This window comes from Coregonus lavaretus, assembly GCF_964263955.1.
Source record: "Coregonus lavaretus genome assembly, contig: HAP1_SCAFFOLD_2051, whole genome shotgun sequence".
Classification (NCBI taxonomy): Eukaryota; Metazoa; Chordata; class Actinopteri; order Salmoniformes; family Salmonidae; genus Coregonus; species Coregonus lavaretus.
Genome location: NW_028162993.1, coordinates 70584 through 88727, shown reverse-complemented (window position 1 = coordinate 88727; position 18144 = coordinate 70584). Strand labels below are relative to the sequence as shown.

The window sequence follows — 18144 nt, the reverse complement described above, 5'->3', positions numbered from 1 at the left end:
GGCAGGCAGGCAGACAGACAGACATACAGACAGACAGACAGACAGACAGACAGACAGACAGACAGGCAGACAGGCAGACAGGCAGACAGGCAGACAGGCAGACAGGCAGACAGAGATTCTATCAGTCAGTGGCAACATGATGAAGTCTCTGGCCTGTTAGAGAGACTAATTAGTCTGAATCAACTCAGTGGCCCTGGAGTGGGTCGGGCAGCAGTGGACTGAGATGACCCTATCAGCTTACTGGACTGGACTGATTACATGGCTAACTCACACACACATGCCAGCACGAACACAAACACAGCATATCGACCGGCTGTGGGTTGTATGAAGACCCACAGTATGTGTTGCTAAATTAGAAAAGAAGGCCTCACAGACTCACGCAGACCCACTGTCATGATGATGTTCTCTTTCTTCAAATATATACCTTTTCAATAAATCAACCCATCATCTCTTACCTGTGTTGGGGATGGTGAGTCTACCCCCCAGGAAGTTGAATGTCCCATACGAGGTGTTAGCCACGTCCCGCGGCAACGTCTTGAAGTATGTCTGATTGGACAGCCGGTTCATAAACTCAGCAGGGTCAGAGGTTAACTTCCCGTTGTGTAGGGTGTGGTGCGACCCGTTTGGCAGGGGTTCCAGGAGAGGACCGTTGGTCATAGAGAACTTAGCGGTGCCTGTGTGTGTGGTGCCGTCGTGGCGTGAGCGCAGTGTTCCTTGGTAGCTGGTGGTGGTGGTGGTTAGGTCAGGCTGGATGGTAAGCAAATGGGAGTTCTCTAAAAAACAGATGAGAGACCAGGAGTGAACATGGTGCTCCCAACGGCAGCAGTGGACATACACACCCTCAAAGCACAACAGGAAACTACCACATCTTTAACACACACACCCTCAAAGCACAAGAATACAGATAATCTAATGCTTTCGAAAGAGACACTACACACCCACATGCGCGAGCATGCACGCACGCACGAACACACTCACCCACCCACACACACACAGACACACAGACACACAGGGAGAGAAAAAAAGAGAGAGAGAAAAAGAGAGAGAGAGAAACACAAACAAAGTCCCAGAAACAGAAGCACACAAACACAGCAGAATTCCATTCTATTCAAGCTGATTCTTCCTCTCTCTCTCTCTTCAGCCTGAACTCAGCACTCAGAGAAAGAGACTCAGAGGAGATTCAGCAGACAGAGTTGAGAAAGGCTTCCATGGTGAGTCAGAGGAGATTTAGCAGGCAGAGTTGAGAAAGGCTTCCATGGTGAGTCAGAGGAGATTTAGCAGGCAGAGTTGAGAAAGGCTTCCATGGTGAGTCAGAGGAGATTTAGCAGGCAGAGTTTAGAAAGGCTTCCATGGTGAGTCAGATGAGATTTAGCAGGCAGAGTTTAGAAAGGCTTCCATGGTGAGTCAGAGGAGATTTAGCAGGCAGAGTTTAGAAAGGCTTCCATGGTGAGTCAGAGGAGATTTAGCAGGCAGAGTTTAGAAAGGCTTCCATGGTGAGTCAGAGGAGATTTAGCAGGCAGAGTTTAGAATGGCTTCCATGGTGAGTCAGAGGAGATTTAGCAGGCAGAGTTGAGAAAGGCTTCCATGGTGAGTCAGATGAGATTTAGCAGGCAGAGTTGAGAAAGGCTTCCATGGTGAGTCAGAGGAGATTTAGCAGGCAGAGTTAAGAAAGGCTTCCATGGTGAGTCAGAGGAGATTTAGCAGGCAGAGTTGAGAAAGGCTTCCATGGTGAGTCAGAGGAGATTTAGCAGGCAGAGTTGAGAAAGGCTTCCATGGTGAGTCAGAGGAGATTTAGCAGGCAGAGTTGAGAAAGGCTTCCATGGTGAGTCAGAGGAGATTCAGCAGGCAGAGTTGAGAAAGGCTTCCATGGTGAGTCAGAGGAGATTTAGCAGGCAGAGTTGAGAAAGGCTTCCATGGTGAGTCAGAGGAGATTTAGCAGGTAGAGTTGAGAAAGGCTTCCATGGTGAGTCAGATGAGATTTAGCAGGCAGTTGAGAAATGCTTCCATGGTGAGTCAGAGGAGGTTTAGCAGGCAGAGTTGAGAAAGGCTTCCATGGTGAGTCAGAGGAGATTTAGCAGGCAGAGTTGAGAAATGCTTCCATGGTGAGTCAGAGGAGATTTAGCAGGCAGAGTTGAGAAAGGCTTCCATGGTGAGTCAGAGGAGATTTAGCAGGCAGAGTTTAGAAAGGCTTCCATGGTGAGTGAGAGGTTTAGCATGCAGAGTTTAGAAAGGCTTCCATGGTGAGTCAGAGGAGATTTAGCAGGCAGAGTTTAGAAAGGCTTCCATGGTGAGTCAGAGGAGATTTAGCAGTCAGAGTTTAGAAAGGCTTCCATGGTGAGTCAGAGGATATTTAGCAGGCAGAGTTGAGAAAGGCTTCCATGGTGAGTCAGAGGAGATTTAGCAGGCAGAGTTGAGAAAGGCTTCCATGGTGAATCAGAGGAGATTTAGCAGGCAGAGTTGAGAAAGGCTTCCATGGTGAGTCAGATGAGATTTAGCAGGCAGAGTTTAGAAAGGCTTCCATGGTGAGTCAGAGGAGATTTAGCAGGCAGAGTTTAGAAAAGCTTCCATGGTGAGTCAGAGGAGATTCAGCAGGCAGAGTTGAGAAAGGCTTCCATGGTGAGTCAGAGGAGAGGAGCAACAAGCCAACACAAACACACATTTTATTTAGTAGATCTACTTTACTATACAGTCAGATGACAGTAGACAACAGGGCAGAGAAGCAACCTCCATTGGATGTGATGGGAATAGGACACTATTGGGTCAATGTGTATGACCCTACACACACACACACGAACACACACACACACACACACACACACACGAGCAAAAAACAACACAACAATAACAACACAACACAAAATGCTGAGTAGATGAGTATGGTGAGACGAGGTAACACAAGGGACAGTAGATGAGTATGGTGAGACGAGGTAACACAAGGGACAGTAGATGAGTATGGTGAGACGAGGTAACACAAGGGACAGTAGATGAGTATGGAGAGACGAGTTAACACAAGGGACAGTAGATGAGTATGGAGATACGAGTTAATACAAGGGACAGTAGATGAGTATGGAGAGACGAGTTAACACAAGGGGCAGTAGATGAGTATGGAGAGACGAGTTAACACAAGGGACAGTAGATGAGTATGGAGAGACGAGGTAACACAAGGGACAGTAGATGAGTATGGAGAGACGAGGTAACACAAGGGACAGTAGATGAGTATGGAGAGACGAGTTAACACAAGGGACAGTAGATGAGTATGGAGATACGAGTTAACACAAGGGACAGTAGATGAATATGGAGAGACGAGTTAACACAAGGGACAGTAGATGAGTATGGAGAGACGAGTTAACACAAGGGACAGTAGATGAGTATGGAGAGACGAGTTAACACAAGGGACAGTAGATGAGTATGGAGAGACGAGGTAACACAGGGGACAGTAGATGAGTATGGAGATATGAGTTAACACAAGGGACAGTAGATGAGTATGGAGATTCTAGGTAACACAAGGGACAGTAGATTAGTATGGAGATACGAGGTAACACAAGGGACAGTAGATGAGTATGGAGATACGAGTTAACACAAGGGACAGTAGATGAGTATGGAGAGACGAGGTAACACAGGGGACAGTAGATGAGTATGGAGATACGAGTTAACACAAGGGACAGTAGATGAGTATGGAGAGACGAGGTAACACAAGGGACAGTAGATGAGCATGGAGAGACGAGGTAACACAAGGGACAGTAGATGAGTATGGAGATACGAGGTAACACAAGGGACAGTAGATGAGTATGGAGAAACGAGGTAACACAAGGGACAGTAGATGAGCATGGAGAGACGAGGTAACACAAGGGACAGTAGATGAGTATGGAGAAACGAGGTAACACAAGGGACAGTAGATGAGTATGGAGATACGAGGTAAGAGAAGGGACACAATGGGTGTATAGGTTGGATGACGGACAGAACAGACTGACGGAGGGATGGAGGGAGGGTAGAACAAAAAGAGCATTATCCTACTGCTGCGGGGGCCAGGGGGGCGGGGGGCCCGGTGCCGAGGTGCCCACACACCTGGCTTGCTAGGCTTGATGCCCATAGGCTGGAAGCCCGTGGTCAGGATGGAGGAGTCCGCTACGTCAGCGTCCAGGCCCTCCTTCTTACGGTGGTAGACCAGGACCACCACGATGAGTATGAGTGTCAGACAGAGAGCTACGGCTACAATGCCCACGTACAGGGCCACATCCTCAGCTCCACTGGCAGCTAGAGAGAGAGAGAGAGAGAGAGAGAGAGAGAGAGAGAGAGAGAGAGAGAGAGAGAGAGAGAGAGAACGAGAGAGAGGGAACGAGAGAGAGAGAGAGAGAGAGAGGGAACAAGAGAGAGAGAGATGGAGATGGAGGGAGAGAGAGAGAGAGAGAGGGATGGAGGAAGAGGGAGAGAGAGGGATGGAGGGAGAGGGAGAGAGAGAGAGAGAGGGATGGAGGAAGAGGGAGAGAGAGGGATGGAGGAAGAGGGAGAGAGAGAGAGAGAGAGAGGGATGAGGAAGAGAGAGAGAGAGAGGGAACGAGAGAGAGAGAGAGAGAGAGAGAGAGAGATAGAGAGAGAGATAGATAGATAGATGAGGGAGAGGGAGAGAGAGATAGGGATGAGGGAGAGAGGAATGGACAATTTAATTGTCACAATTGACCCAGGTCTGTCATACAGTAGGTACTACACCAGTTAAAACTCTGTTCCTATCTGATCCTCCAACCAGTTAAAACTCTGTTCCTCCAACCACTCTGTTCCCATCTGATCCTCCAACCAGTTAAAACTCTGATCCCATCTGATCCTCCAACCAGTTAGACTCTGATCCCATCTGATCCTCCAACCAGTTAGACTCTGATCCCATCTGATCCTCCAACCAGTTAGACTCTGTTCCCATCTGATCCTCCAACCAGTTAGACTCTGATCCCATCTGATCCTCCAACCAGTTAGACTCTGATCCCATCTGATCCTCCAACCAGTTAGACTCTGTTCCCATCTGATCCTCCAACCAGTTAGACTCTGATCCCATCTGATCCTCCAACCAGTTAAAACTCTGATCCCATCTGATCCTCCAACCAGTTAGACTCTGTTCCCATCTGATCCTCCAACCAGTTAGACTCTGATCCCATCTGATCCTCCAACCAGTTAGACTCTGATCCCATCTGATCCTCCAACCAGTTAGACTCTGTTCCCATCTGATCCTCCAACCAGTTAGACTCTGATCCCATCTGATCCTCCAACCAGTTAAAACTCTGATCCCATCTGATCCTCCAACCAGTTAGACTCTGTTCCCATCTGATCCTCCAACCAGTTAGACTCTGTTCCCATCTGATCCTCCAACCAGTTAGACTCTGATCCCATCTGATCCTCCAACCAGTTAGACTCTGATCCCATCTGATCCTCCAACCAGTTAGACTCTGTTCCCATCTGATCCTCCAACCAGTTAGACTCTGATCCCATCTGATCCTCCAACCAGTTAAAACTCTGATCCCATCTGATCCTCCAACCAGTTAGACTCTGTTCCCATCTGATCCTCCAACCAGTTAGACTCTGTTCCCATCTGATCCTCCAACCAGTTAAAACTCTGATCCCATCTGATCCTCCAACCAGTTAGACTCTGTTCCCATCTGATCCTCCACCCAGTTAACAGATTGTGAAGGAGCAGAACACAGCAGGTTCCTCAGCAATTCTACACATTACCATAATGCTATTGGTGTGGAAGAAGACTCACACACAACAAAACATTCAGAAAAATGCATGTCAAAAATGTTATAAATTGATTTGCATTTTAATGAGGGAAATAAGTATTTGACCCCCTCTCAATCAGAAAGATTTCTGGCTCCCAGGTGTCTTTTATACAGGTAACGAGCTGAGATTAGGAGCACACTCTTATTTTTGTTTTCTCATGATTTGGTTGGGTCTAATTGTGTTGCTGTCCTGGGGCTCTGTGGGGTCTGTTTGTGTTTGTGAACAGAGTGCCCATACCAGCTGCCTGAAGGGACTCTTCTCCAGGTTCATCTCTCTGTAGCTGAGGGCTTTGTTATGGAAGGTTTTGGGAATCGCTTCCTTTTAAGTGGTTGTAGAATTTAATGGCTCTTTTCTGGATTTTGATAATTAGGGGCTATCGGCCTAATTCTGCTCTGCATGCATTATTTGGTGTTTTACGTTGTACACGGAGGATATTTTTGCAGAATTATGCATGCAGAGTCTCAATTTGGTGTTTGTCCCATTTTGTGAATTCTTGGTTGGTGAGCGGACCCCAGACCTCACAACCATAAAGGGCAATGGGTTCTATAACTGATTCAAATATTTTTAGCCAGATCCTAATTGGGATGTTACATTTTATGTTCTGTTTGATGGCGTAAAAGGCCCTTCTTGCCTTGTCTCTCAGATCGTTCACAGCTTTGTGGAAGTTACCTGTGGCGCTAATGTATTTATTATTATTTAATTATTTTTACCTTTATTTAACTAGGCAAGTCAGTTAAGAACAAATTCTTATTTACAATGACGGCCTACACCGGCCAAACCCGGACGACGCTGGGCCAAACCCGGACGACGTTTAGGCCGAGGTATGTATAGTTTTTTGTGTGCTCTAGGGTAACGGTGTCTAGGTGGAATTTGTATTTGTGGTCCTGGCAACTGGACCTTTTTTGGAACACCATTATTTTTGTCTTACTGAGATTAACTGTCAGGGCCCAAGTCTGACAGAATCTGTGCAGAAGTTCTAGGTGCTGCTGTAGGCCCTCCTTAGTTGGGGACAGAAGCACCAGATCATCAGCAAACAGTAGACATTTGACTTCAGATTCTAGTAGGGTGAGGCCGGGTGCTGCAGACTGTTCTAGTGCCCTCGCCAATTCGTTGATATAAATGTTGAAGAGGGCGGGGCTCAAGCTGCATCCCTGTCTCACCCCCCAGCCCTGAGGAAAGAAATCTGAGTTTTCGCCAACTTTAACTACACACTTATTGTTTGTGTATATGGATTTTATAATGTTGTATGTCTTCCCCCCAACAGGCCCTCATGCCAAGTTGAGCCAAAAGCTTTTTTGAAATCAACAAAGCATGAGAAGACTTTGCTAGTGTTTTTGTTTTGCTTGTTTGTCAATTAGGGTGTGCAGGGTGAATACATGGTCTCTCTCTCTCTCTCTCTCCCTCCTCCTATAATCATTTGGTGTGGAAAAAGCACCTTGACATACAGCTGTCGTTATGAGAATGCCAGAATTTATTTCACGGGAGATTATCTTTATATAATATGACACCTAAAGCAGCAGAGATAGATGGTAGCTAGAATATCACAGGTCTCCTGACATAATGTCTTGGTGTGAGACTAACAGGTAAACATGAGTCTCTGGACTGACATCATAGCGTTACAGGTCTCATATGAAGAGATGAACTTATTGTGTGAGGAGACTTATGGTCTCGTATGAAGAGATTAAATTATTGTGTGAGGAGATTTATGGTCTCATATGAAGAGATTGAATGATTGTGTGAGGAGACCTATGGTCTCATATGAAGAGATTAAATTATTGTGTGAGGAGACCTATGGTCTCATATGAAGAGATTAAATTATTGTGTGAGGAGACCTATGGTCTCATATGAAGAGATTAAATTATTGTGTGAGGAGACCATATGGTCTCATATGAAGAGATTAAATTATTGTGTGAGGAGACCTATGGTCTCATATGAAGAGATTCAATTATTGTGTGAGGAGACCTATGGTCTCATATGAAGAGATTAAATTATTGTGTGAGGAGACCTATGGTCTCATATGAAGAGATTAAATTATTGTGTGAGGAGATTTATGGTCCCTTTTGATCTTGATTTCCGTCTAAGATCTTGTTCAGTTGCATTCAGATGCATTCAGGACAGCTGGGTTCAAACCCAGTCATTAACAAGGAAAGGAAAAGCCTGAGTAATCAGATATGATATTCAAACTCCAAAGAACCAAGTGATGCTGTGATTGTGATTGTCAGCTTAAAGTCAGATATAACAACAACCCTCAGCAAGGAGACAGGGCTCTAGCTCCGTTGATTGGCATTGGATAAACAGCTTTAGATCTGTCTGATGTTGTTTGCGATCTGATGTCAGGGCCAAAGGCACCTTCATTTCTGACCTCTGATGTCCCTCCCTCCCTCCATCCCTCCCTTTGTCTAGGCACTCATCCCTCTCTCTCTCACCCCCCCCTCCCACCTCACTCTCCCCCATCTCACCCCCCCCTCTCTCTCTCTCTCTCTCTCTCTCTCTCTCTCTCTCTCTCTCTCTCTCTCTCTCTCTCTCTCTCTCTCTCTCTCTCTCTCTCTCTCTCTCTCTCTCTCTCTCTCTCTCTCTCTCTCTCTCTCTCTCTCTCTCTCTCTCTCTCTCTCTCTCTCTCTCTCTCTCTCTCTCAATTTAAGGGCTTTATTGACATGGGAAATATGGGTTGTATTTCTCTCCCTCTCTCTCTCTCTCACCCCCTCCTCTACCTCTTTGTTCTGTTTGTAATCTCCTCTATTTTACCGGAGCATCACTAACATAAGGTGTCATCGGATCACGCAGGTTGTGACACACTATTGACCAGGGCCAATACACTATGTAGGGAATAGGGTGCCATTTGGACCAAGATCCTCCACTCTAGTTGCAGCTAGCCCCTGTGTGATTGTGTATGTGCATGCTAGCACCTCACTTGGCACTCTCTAACCTACACATTGATTTTCATGAAGCCAGTCAATCATTGACGTCAAAGGACGTCCATTCGCTCTAATTAAATGAGCTAATCAGGTTTTATAATTGGATGGAAAGCTACCTTATTTATCCTCCAACTACTTCTCTCTCTTTCACTCACTCTCTTTCTTGGCCTCATCTCTCTAGCGATCCCACTTTCACTTGACACAGTTGGGTAGCTGCAATCAGTCGGTTGTAATTTGGATAGAGGAGTAATTTCCATATATTTTTGTTAGCTGCACGTGTGACATAACTCCACCAGTCGTATTTATGATATTATTAACAAAGATTATACAATTTTAAAAAATGTCTTCCAATTTCTTACTCTTTTAAAAGTCAATCAGGCCCGCTAAATAATTATATTTTTGTTTTCTCATGATTTGGTTGGGTCTAATTGTGTTGCTGTCCTGGGGCTCTGTGGGGTCTGTTTGTGTTTGTGAACAGAGTGCCCATACCAGCTGCCTGAAGGGACTCTTCTCCAGGTTAATCTCTCTGTAGGTGATGGCTTTGTTATGGAAGGTTTGGGAATCGCTTCCTTTTTAGTGGTTGTAGAATTTAACAGCTATTTTCTGGATTTTTATAATTAATGGGAATTGTCCTAATTCTGCTCTGCATGCATCATTTGGTGTTTTACGTTGTACACAGAGGATGTTTTTACAGAATTCTGCATGCAGAGTCTCAATTTGGTGTTTGTCCCATTTTGTGAATTCTTGGTTGGTGAGCGGACCCAGACCTCAGAACCATAAAGGGCAATGGGTTCTATAACTGATTCAAGTATTTTTAGCCAGATCCTAATTGGTATGTCGAATTTTATGTTCCTTTTGATGGCATAGAAGGCCCTTCTTGCCTTGTCTCTCAGATCGTTCACAGCTTTGTGGAAGTTACCTGTGGCGCTGATGTTTAGGCCGAGGTATGTAAAGTTTTTTGTGTGCTCTAGGGCAACGGTGTCTAGATGGAATTTGTATTTGTGGTCCTGGCAACTGGACCTTTTTTGGAACACCATTATTTTTGTCTTACTGAGACCTCTCTCTCTCTCTCTCTCTCTCTCTCTCTCTCTCTCTTCAGTGCATGCTGGGAGTTTTTTGGAGTTTGAGTGTTTGGTGTGAAGGGCTCTGTCCTAACTTATTTCTTGATTCTTTCCTTGGTCTTTTCTTAACTTTTTCTCTTTTCTATGGTGGAGGGTTAACGCACTGTTTGTTTTAGTGGTACCCACTGGTTTTATTTTCAAAGTTAGGGAGGATGAGGACAGAGGTTTAGTTTCCTGGGGTTTTGAACGGTGAGGTGTGAGCGATGGCTTCGCAGCCTAGTGCGGAGGAGACGCTGTCGTTACGGCATGGATTCAGGTGTGTTCCCGATAATGGAATTAAGGTGGAGGAGGTTCTGCTCGCGGTCGGCGAACATGTAGGAGCTGAATTTATACATTCCGCTTCCAGAATGAACAAAGCTGTGGTTGTGTTCATGAAAAGAGCAAATTTGGTGGGTAGGCTCATTGCTAGTGGGATATTTGTATTTGGCTTTCCGATGGGCGGGTGACCTCTGTGGTGGGGGAGATGTGGGAGCGGACTGTGGAGTTTTATACTGAGTTGTATAGGGCAGAGTTGTGTGATCCTACGTGTGCCAGGTTTTGCTTGCAGAACTCCCTAAGCTCTCTCTGGCACAGAGGGATGAAATGGACATTCCCCTGTTGTCCCATGAACTGGCAGAGGCCGTAACCCAGATGTTCCCCGGCCGTGCACCGGGGGTCGATGGACTCCCAGTGGTTTTATAAAAAATTCTGGGGAATAATTGGACTGGACTTCTTTTGCGTGTTGCGTGAGTGCGTCGGGGAAGGAGAGTTGCCGATGAGCTGTCGACGGGCGGCTCTGACTCTCCTGCCCAAAAAAGCAGACTTGTGTGAACTTAAGAACTGGAGGCCTGTGGCATTGCTCTGTGCGGACTACAATATATTTGCCAAGGTCCTCGCTAACAGACTGAAGTCCCATCTGGACTCTATAGTACACAAGCACCAGACATATTGCGTACCAGGACGCTCAATCACGGACAACTTGTTCTTAATCAGGGATATGTTGGACTTGTCGAGAGGTTCTAATGTGAACTTTGGACTGGTCTCTTTAGATCAAGAGAAGGCTTTTGATAGAGTGGACCATGAGTATCTGTTTAATGTGATGTCTGTGTTTGGATTTGGGGAAAGGTTTTTGGCCTGTGTGAAGATGTTGTATGCTGGGGCATCATGTATGGTCAAGGTGGGAGGGGGGCTCAGTAGGCCAGTCTGGGTGAGGCGGGGCATTAGACAAGGATGCCCTCTATCAGGGCAGTTATATACACTAGCCATTGAGCCTTTTTTGGGCCTGCTACGCAGGAGCCTGCAGGGAGTGTGCTGGACAGGCATAGCAGTGTCAGCGTATGCAGATGACGTTTCTGTGATGGTCAGGGATGGTCAGGATATGCAGGCACTAGAGAATAGTCTGAAGGTGTACGAGGGAGCTTCGTCAGCTAAGGTAAACTGGGGAAAGAGCAAAGCTCTGTTATGTGGGGCATGGGGGGATAGGGCCCCTCTGCTTACAGGGGGTTTGCAGTGGGGTTGTGAAGGGCTGAAAACTTTGGGGGTGTACCTGGGCTTGGAGAGGTGGGTCAGGAAGAACTGGGAGGAGTTGTCACAGGCAGTGGTGTCAAGACTAGCCAGGTGGAGATGGCTCCTGTCCCAAGTGTCATATAGAGGGAGGGTGCTGATAATCAACAACCTGGTGCCATCTTCCCTGTGGCATAAACTGTCTGTCCTGCAACGCAAGCTGGTGGATTTTTTCTGGTCGGGCCATCACTGGCTGAGGGCGGCAGTGTTGTATATGTCCGTAAATTAAGGAGGACAGGGCCTGGTGGAACTGGAGAGCAGGGTGGCTGCATTCCGACTAAAGGCGGCTCAGAGACTGCTGTACCATACTGATGTCGGATGGAGGGAGCCAGCAGGCGCGCTGCTGAGGAGAGCTGGCGGATTAGGGTTGGACCGGCAGCTATTCCTCATGAGGCTGGAGGGGCTGAGTACAGCAGGTCTCTCTGATTTTTACTCTGCGGTGCTGAGGGCCTGGAAGCTGCTAAGGCCCACACGAGAAGGAGGTGTGGAGCCTAGGCTGTGGGTGTGGGAGGAGCCTATCTTCCACAACCCAGCCATCCTTTTGAGATCGGTTCAGTCGGCCACCCTGAAGAGGTGACTGATGGCAGCGGGATTACTAAGGCTGGGTGACCTGCGACTGCTGGGAGAGGAGGGGTGGAAAACCCCAGAAGTCCTAGCACAACAAACAGGACTAACATCTCTTAGGCTGCTGGAGAGATTCCTGGGGGAAGTCCAGGAGGCACTGTCTGAGCCGGTAAAGGGGGTGTTTGAGCGGCCAAAGGGGGAAGGGCCACCAATGTTTCCGCCACTCCACGTGACAGCAGAGACTGGGGAATGGCAAGGGGGTCTGGAGATTTTAACACTCCGAGCCTGGGGGAGTTTGAAGGGGTGGGAGGTAAAGTCCTCTACAACCTCTGTATTAAGGTAAGGAACATTAGGAGCCTAACAGGAGTGAAGGCACATCACTGGCAGGGAGTATGTGGGGCGGAGAGTATGGTGGGTTTTAGATGGAGGGGGCTCTACAAACTCCCAGTACCAAAGAGGTCAGGGGACTTCCAGTGGAGGGTTCTACATGGAGCCCTGGCCACTAACAGTTGATTGGCAATTTTCTGTTTGCTCAGGCAAAGTTAGCTATTTGGCTAACAAGGAGGAACAGGGTCAAAGGTGGGTGGATAACAGACCCTTTACTATTATTTAATGGGATGGTCTCTGCGCGCCTTAGGGTGGAATTTGAGTTCTATAAAATGATAAAAAGTGTGGAGATGTTTCAAGAGATATGGTGTGTTGGGGGCGCTGTCTATATAGCTGGGGAAGATGGTCTGGATATACGGTTGTAGAAGTGGTGAGGTTTGGGTTATTGTGATGTGTGGTGTTGTTTTTGTATCGTGGGGTAGAGGAAAAGGTGAGTATGCAGTACAGGGGATATTGGTAATTGTTTATTTATTTTTTGGGCGAGGTTTTAATGAAATGAGAATGTACCATTAAGGAAAGGTCAAAAGTCTCTCTCTCTCTCTCTCTCTCTCTCGTCCTCCCCTTCTCCCATGTTGATAAATTAAAGGGATGCGTCCTCCTGAGCCTCCACTCCCTAAGGCATTCATCATCCCATGGCCAGCCCTCGTCTCCCCCCACAAGATCAATACGGCTTAATAGGGAAATATGGCTACTAAAACCCTGCAGTTCTTAAAGGAATACTTTAGGATTTTGGCAATGAAAAAGGTCATGGATCAGAAAACCAGTCAGTATCTGGTGTGACCACCATTTGCCTCATGCAGCGCGACACATCTCCTTCACATAGAGTTGATCAGGCTTTTGATTGTGGCCGGTGGAATGTTGTCCCACTCCTCTTCAATGGCTGTGCGAAGTTGCTGGATATTGGCAGGAACTGGAACACGCTGTCATACATGTCAATCCAGAGCATCCCAAACATGCTCAATGGGTGACATGTGAGTATGCAGGCCATGGAAGAACTGGGACATTTTTAGCTTCCAGGAATTGTGTATAGATCCTTGTGACATGGGGCCGTGCATTATCATGCTGAAACATGAGGTGATGGCGGTGGATCAATGGCACGACAATGGGCCTCAGGATCTCGTCAAGGTATCTCTGGGAATTCAAATTGCCATTGAAATTGCCATTGAAGAGCACACTTCTCCAGCGTGCCAGTGTCCATCGAAAGTGAGCATTTGCCCACTGAAATCGGTTACGACGCCAAACTGCAGTCAGGTCAAGACCCTGAGGACGACGAGCACACAGATGAGCTTCCCCGAGGCAGCTTCTGACAGTTTCTGCAGAAATTATTCAGTTGTGCAAACCCACAGTTTCATCAGCTGTCCGTGTGGCTTGTTTCAGACCATCCCCAGGTGAAGAAGCCAGATATGGAGGTCCAGGGCTGGCGTGGTTACATGTGGTCTTTGGTTCTGAGGCCGGTTGAACGTACTGCCAAATTCTCTAAAACGACGTTGGAGGCGGATTATGGTAGAGAAATGAACATTCAATTATCTGGAAACAGCTCTGGTGGACATTCCTGCAATTGCACGCTCACTCAAAACTTCAGACACCTGTGGCATTGTGTTGTGTGACAAAACTGCACATTTTAAATTGGCCTTTTATTGTCCCCAGCACAAGGTGCACCTGTGTAATTATCATGCTGTTTAATCAGCTTCTTGATATGCCACACCTGTCAGGTGGATAGATTATTTTGGCAAAGGAGAAATGCTCACTAACAGGGATGTAAACAAATTTGTGCACAACATTTGAGATAAATAAGCTTTTTGTGCGTATGGAAACATTTCTGAGATCTTTTATTTCAGCTCATGAAACATGGGACCAACACTTCACATGTTGCGTTTATATTTATATCAGTATAATATAAAATAAAAGCTGAAATGTCTTGCGTTAATTGTTTTGTATTTACATTTTTTTTGTTGCACTGACTCTATGCACTCTCACCAGACTCTACCCACACACACACATACTACACTGACACTCCAACACACACACACACTAACACACACATGCATATTGACGCCACACACACACTCACACATAGACACACTTTCACACTGTTCACATACGCTGCTGCTACTTTATTACCTATCCTGATTGTCACTTTTGTACATACTGCATTACCTCAACTACCTCGTACCCTTGCACATTAACTCAGTACTGGTACTCCTTGTATGATTAGGATCAAAACCTTTTTTTCAATTTTCGCCTAAAATGACATACCCAAATCCAACTGCCTGTAGCTCAGGACCTGAAGCAAGGATATGCATATTCTGGATATCATTTGAAAGGAAACACTTTGAAGTTTGTGGAAATTTGAAATTAATGTAGGAGAATATAACACATTAGATCTGGTAAAAGATAATACATGTCACATTTTTTTCATAATCTTTGAAATGCAAGAGAAAGGCCAGACAGTGATGTAGGATTCCAGGTGTAATTTAGATGTTGTCCAACAGATGGCAGCAGTGTGTGAGCAAAGTTTCAGACTGATCCAGTGAAGAATTACATCACTACACAATATTTTGTATCAAGTCTGCCAGGAGTTTTCCCAAATGTGCCGAATTGGTAAATGTATACATTTTCAAGTACATAACTATAGAGAACATACAAAAATGCTATGGTAATAAACTATTAAAGTTTACACACTCCCAGGAATGTCATACATGATGGATCATTAGCTTCCCTACAGAAAAGACACTAACCTTCACACCTCTAGATGACTGGGCGGGGGTGGGGGTGGAGCCAGAGACAGCAGGGGGGTCAAACTGTAGAACCCAGTTCCTACATTTGAATATGAAAATGGATTTTTCAAACAAAACTACACAACATTTTATCACTGGGACCCTCAGGATGACAAATCAGACTGAATGTAAGTACATTATTTACCTTCAGAGGTGAATGTATCAAACCAGTTGCCGTGATACGTTTTTTGTTGTTGTGCACTCTCCTCAAACAATAGCATGGTATTTTTTAGCTGTAATAGCTACTGTATATTGGACACTGCAGTTAGAGTAACAATCATTTAAGCTTTCTGCCCATTTAAGACATGTCTATGTCCCGGAAACAGATTCAACCACAAAGACCAGGGAGGTTTACCAATGCCTCGCAAAGAAGGGCACCTATTGGTAGATGGGAAGAAATAAAAAAAAAACAGACATTGACTATCCCTTTGAGCATGGTGAAGTTATTAATTACACTTTGGATGGTGTATCAATACACCCAGTCACTACAAAGATACAGGCATCCTTCCTAACTCAGTTGCCGGAGAGGAAGGAAACCGCTCAGGGATTTCACCATGAGGCCAATGGTGACTTTAAAACAGATACAGAGTTTAATGGCGGTGGTAGGAGAAAACTGAGGATCGATCAACAACATTGTAGTTACTCCACAATACTAACCTAATTGACAGAGTGAAAAGAAGGAAGCCTGTACAGAATAAGAATATTCCAAAACATGCATCCTGTTTGCAACAAGGCACTAAAGTAATACTGCAAAGAATGTGGCAAAGAAATTAACTATTTGTCCTGAATACAAAGTGTTATGTTGTGGGCAAATCCAACACAACACATTACTGAGTTCCACTCTACATATTCTCAAGTATAGTGGTGGCTGCATCATGTTATGGGTATGCTTGTCATCATTTAAGGACTAGGGAGCCAGGCGCACCAGTTTGAGTATATCAAGAACTGCAACGCTGCTGGGTTTTTTCACACTCAACAGTTTCCCGTGTGTATCAAGAATGGTCCACCACCCAAAGGACATCAAGCCATCTTGACAAAACTGTGGGAAGCATTGGAGTCAACATGGGCCAAGCATCCCTGTGGGAACGCTTTCGACCACCTTGTAGAGTCCGTGCCCCGACAAATTGAGGCTGTTCCGAGGGCAAAAGGGGGGGTGCAACTCAATATCAGGAAGGTGTTCCTAATGTTTTGTACACTCAGTGTTCACACTTAAACGTTTTTCACAGAGAGGCTGTCCCATACTCAAGATCCACTGCGAAATTGGACGTCCGTCCAGGTAAACTGGATGTCAGGAGATAAAGTCACAACCGGCCACTAGGGGGGCAACAGTGAGCGCTATTACATTCCAGTAGGCTTGTGGTTATGCCTGGGCGCTGTGGACGGGGACGACAGATCAGCATAAACCGCAAGCTTAGCAGGTCAAGGTCTTCTGCTCCGAGGGTCATGTGTTCAATCACAGTGCTAGACTCTCTATCTCTCTCCAGGGCTGTGTAGCAGTACCGTTTACTGTTCTCTATCTCTCTCCAGGGCTGTGTAGCAGTACCGTTTACTGTTCTCTCTCTCTCCAGGGCTGTGTAGCAGTACCGTTTACTGTTCTCTATCTCTCTCCAGGGCTGTGTAGCAGTACTGTTCCCTATCTCTCTCCAGGGCTGTGTAGCAGTACCGTTTACTGTTCTCTATCTCTCTCCAGGGCTGTGTAGCAGTACTGTTCTCTATCTCTCTCCAGGGCTGTGTAGCAGTACCGTTTACTGTTCTCTATCTCTCTCCAGGGCTGTGTAGCAGTACCGTTTACTGTTCTCTATCTCTCTCCAGGGCTGTGTAGCAGTACTGTTCTCTATCTCTCTCCAGGGCTGTGTAGCAGTACTGTTCTCTATCTCTCTCCAGGGCTGTGTAGCAGTACTGTTCTCTATCTCTCTCCAGGGCTGTGTAGCAGTACTGTTCTCTATCTCTCTCCAGGGCTGTGTAGCAGTACTGTTCTCTATCTCTCTCCAGGGCTGTGTAGCAGTACTGTTCTCTATCTCTCTCCAGGGCTGTGTAGCAGTACTGTTCTCTATCTCTCTCCAGGGCTGTGTAGCAGTACTGTTCTCTATCTCTCTCCAGGGCTGTGTAGCAGTACTGTTCTCTATCTCTCTCCAGGGCTGTGTAGCAGTACCGTTTACTGTTCTCTATCTCTCTCCAGGGCTGTGTAGCAGTACTGTTCTCTATCTCTCTCCAGGGCTGTGTAGCAGTACCGTTTACTGTTCTCTATCTCTCTCCAGGGCTGTGTAGCAGTACTGTTTACTGTTCCCTATCTCTCTCCAGGGCTGTGTAGCAGTACCGTTTACTGTTCTCTCTCTCTCCAGGGCTGTGTAGCAGTACCGTTTACTGTTCTCTATCTCTCTCCAGGGCTGTGTAGCAGTACCGTTTACTGTTCTCTATCTCTCTCCAGGGCTGTGTAGCAGTACTGTTTACTGTTCCCTATCTCTCTCCAGGGCTGTGTAGCAGTACCGTTTACTCTGTCCAGGCTAAGCCTATAATCATCACGTTAAATTAAACTACAGAGTGAAAAAAAATGCTGCCTTGTGTTTCAGACGAGGTTTCATTACCAGCAGCCTAGAGACAGACAGACAGACAGACAGGCTGCCATGTGTTCCATTACCAGCAGCCTAGAGACAGACAGACAGACAGACAGGCTGCCATGTGTTCCATTACCAGCAGCCTAGAGACAGACAGACAGACAGACAGGCTGCCATGTGTTCCATTACCAGCAGCCTAGAGACAGACAGACAGACAGACAGGCTGCCATGTGTTCCATTACCAGCAGCCTAGAGACAGACAGACAGACAGACAGCCTACCATGTGTTCCATTACCAGCAGCCTAGAGACAGACAGACAGACAGACAGACAGACAGACAGGCTGCCATGTGTTCCATTACCAGCAGCCTAGAGACAGACAGACAGACAGACAGGCTGCCATGTGTTCCATTACCAGCAGCCTAGAGACAGACAGACAGACAGACAGACAGACAGGCTGCCATGTGTTCCATTACCAGCAGCCTAGAGACAGACAGACAGACAGGCTGCCATGTGTTCCAT

General features: G+C 46.4%; 1 protein-coding gene across 1 annotated transcript in view; it reads right to left on the bottom strand.

Moving 5' to 3' along the window:
* Positions 1–455: 455 nt before the first annotated feature.
* Positions 456–18144, bottom strand: part of LOC311118601 (netrin receptor UNC5A-like) — a gene marked incomplete at both ends in the record, with an annotated part of 66137 nt that continues 48448 nt past the window's right edge. The window contains 2 exons of the mRNA XM_084193391.1: positions 456–773; positions 4015–4254. Of these exons, the coding sequence (XP_084049517.1) occupies positions 456–773; positions 4015–4254 (558 nt within the window). The remainder of the gene's footprint in view (positions 774–4014; positions 4255–18144) is intronic.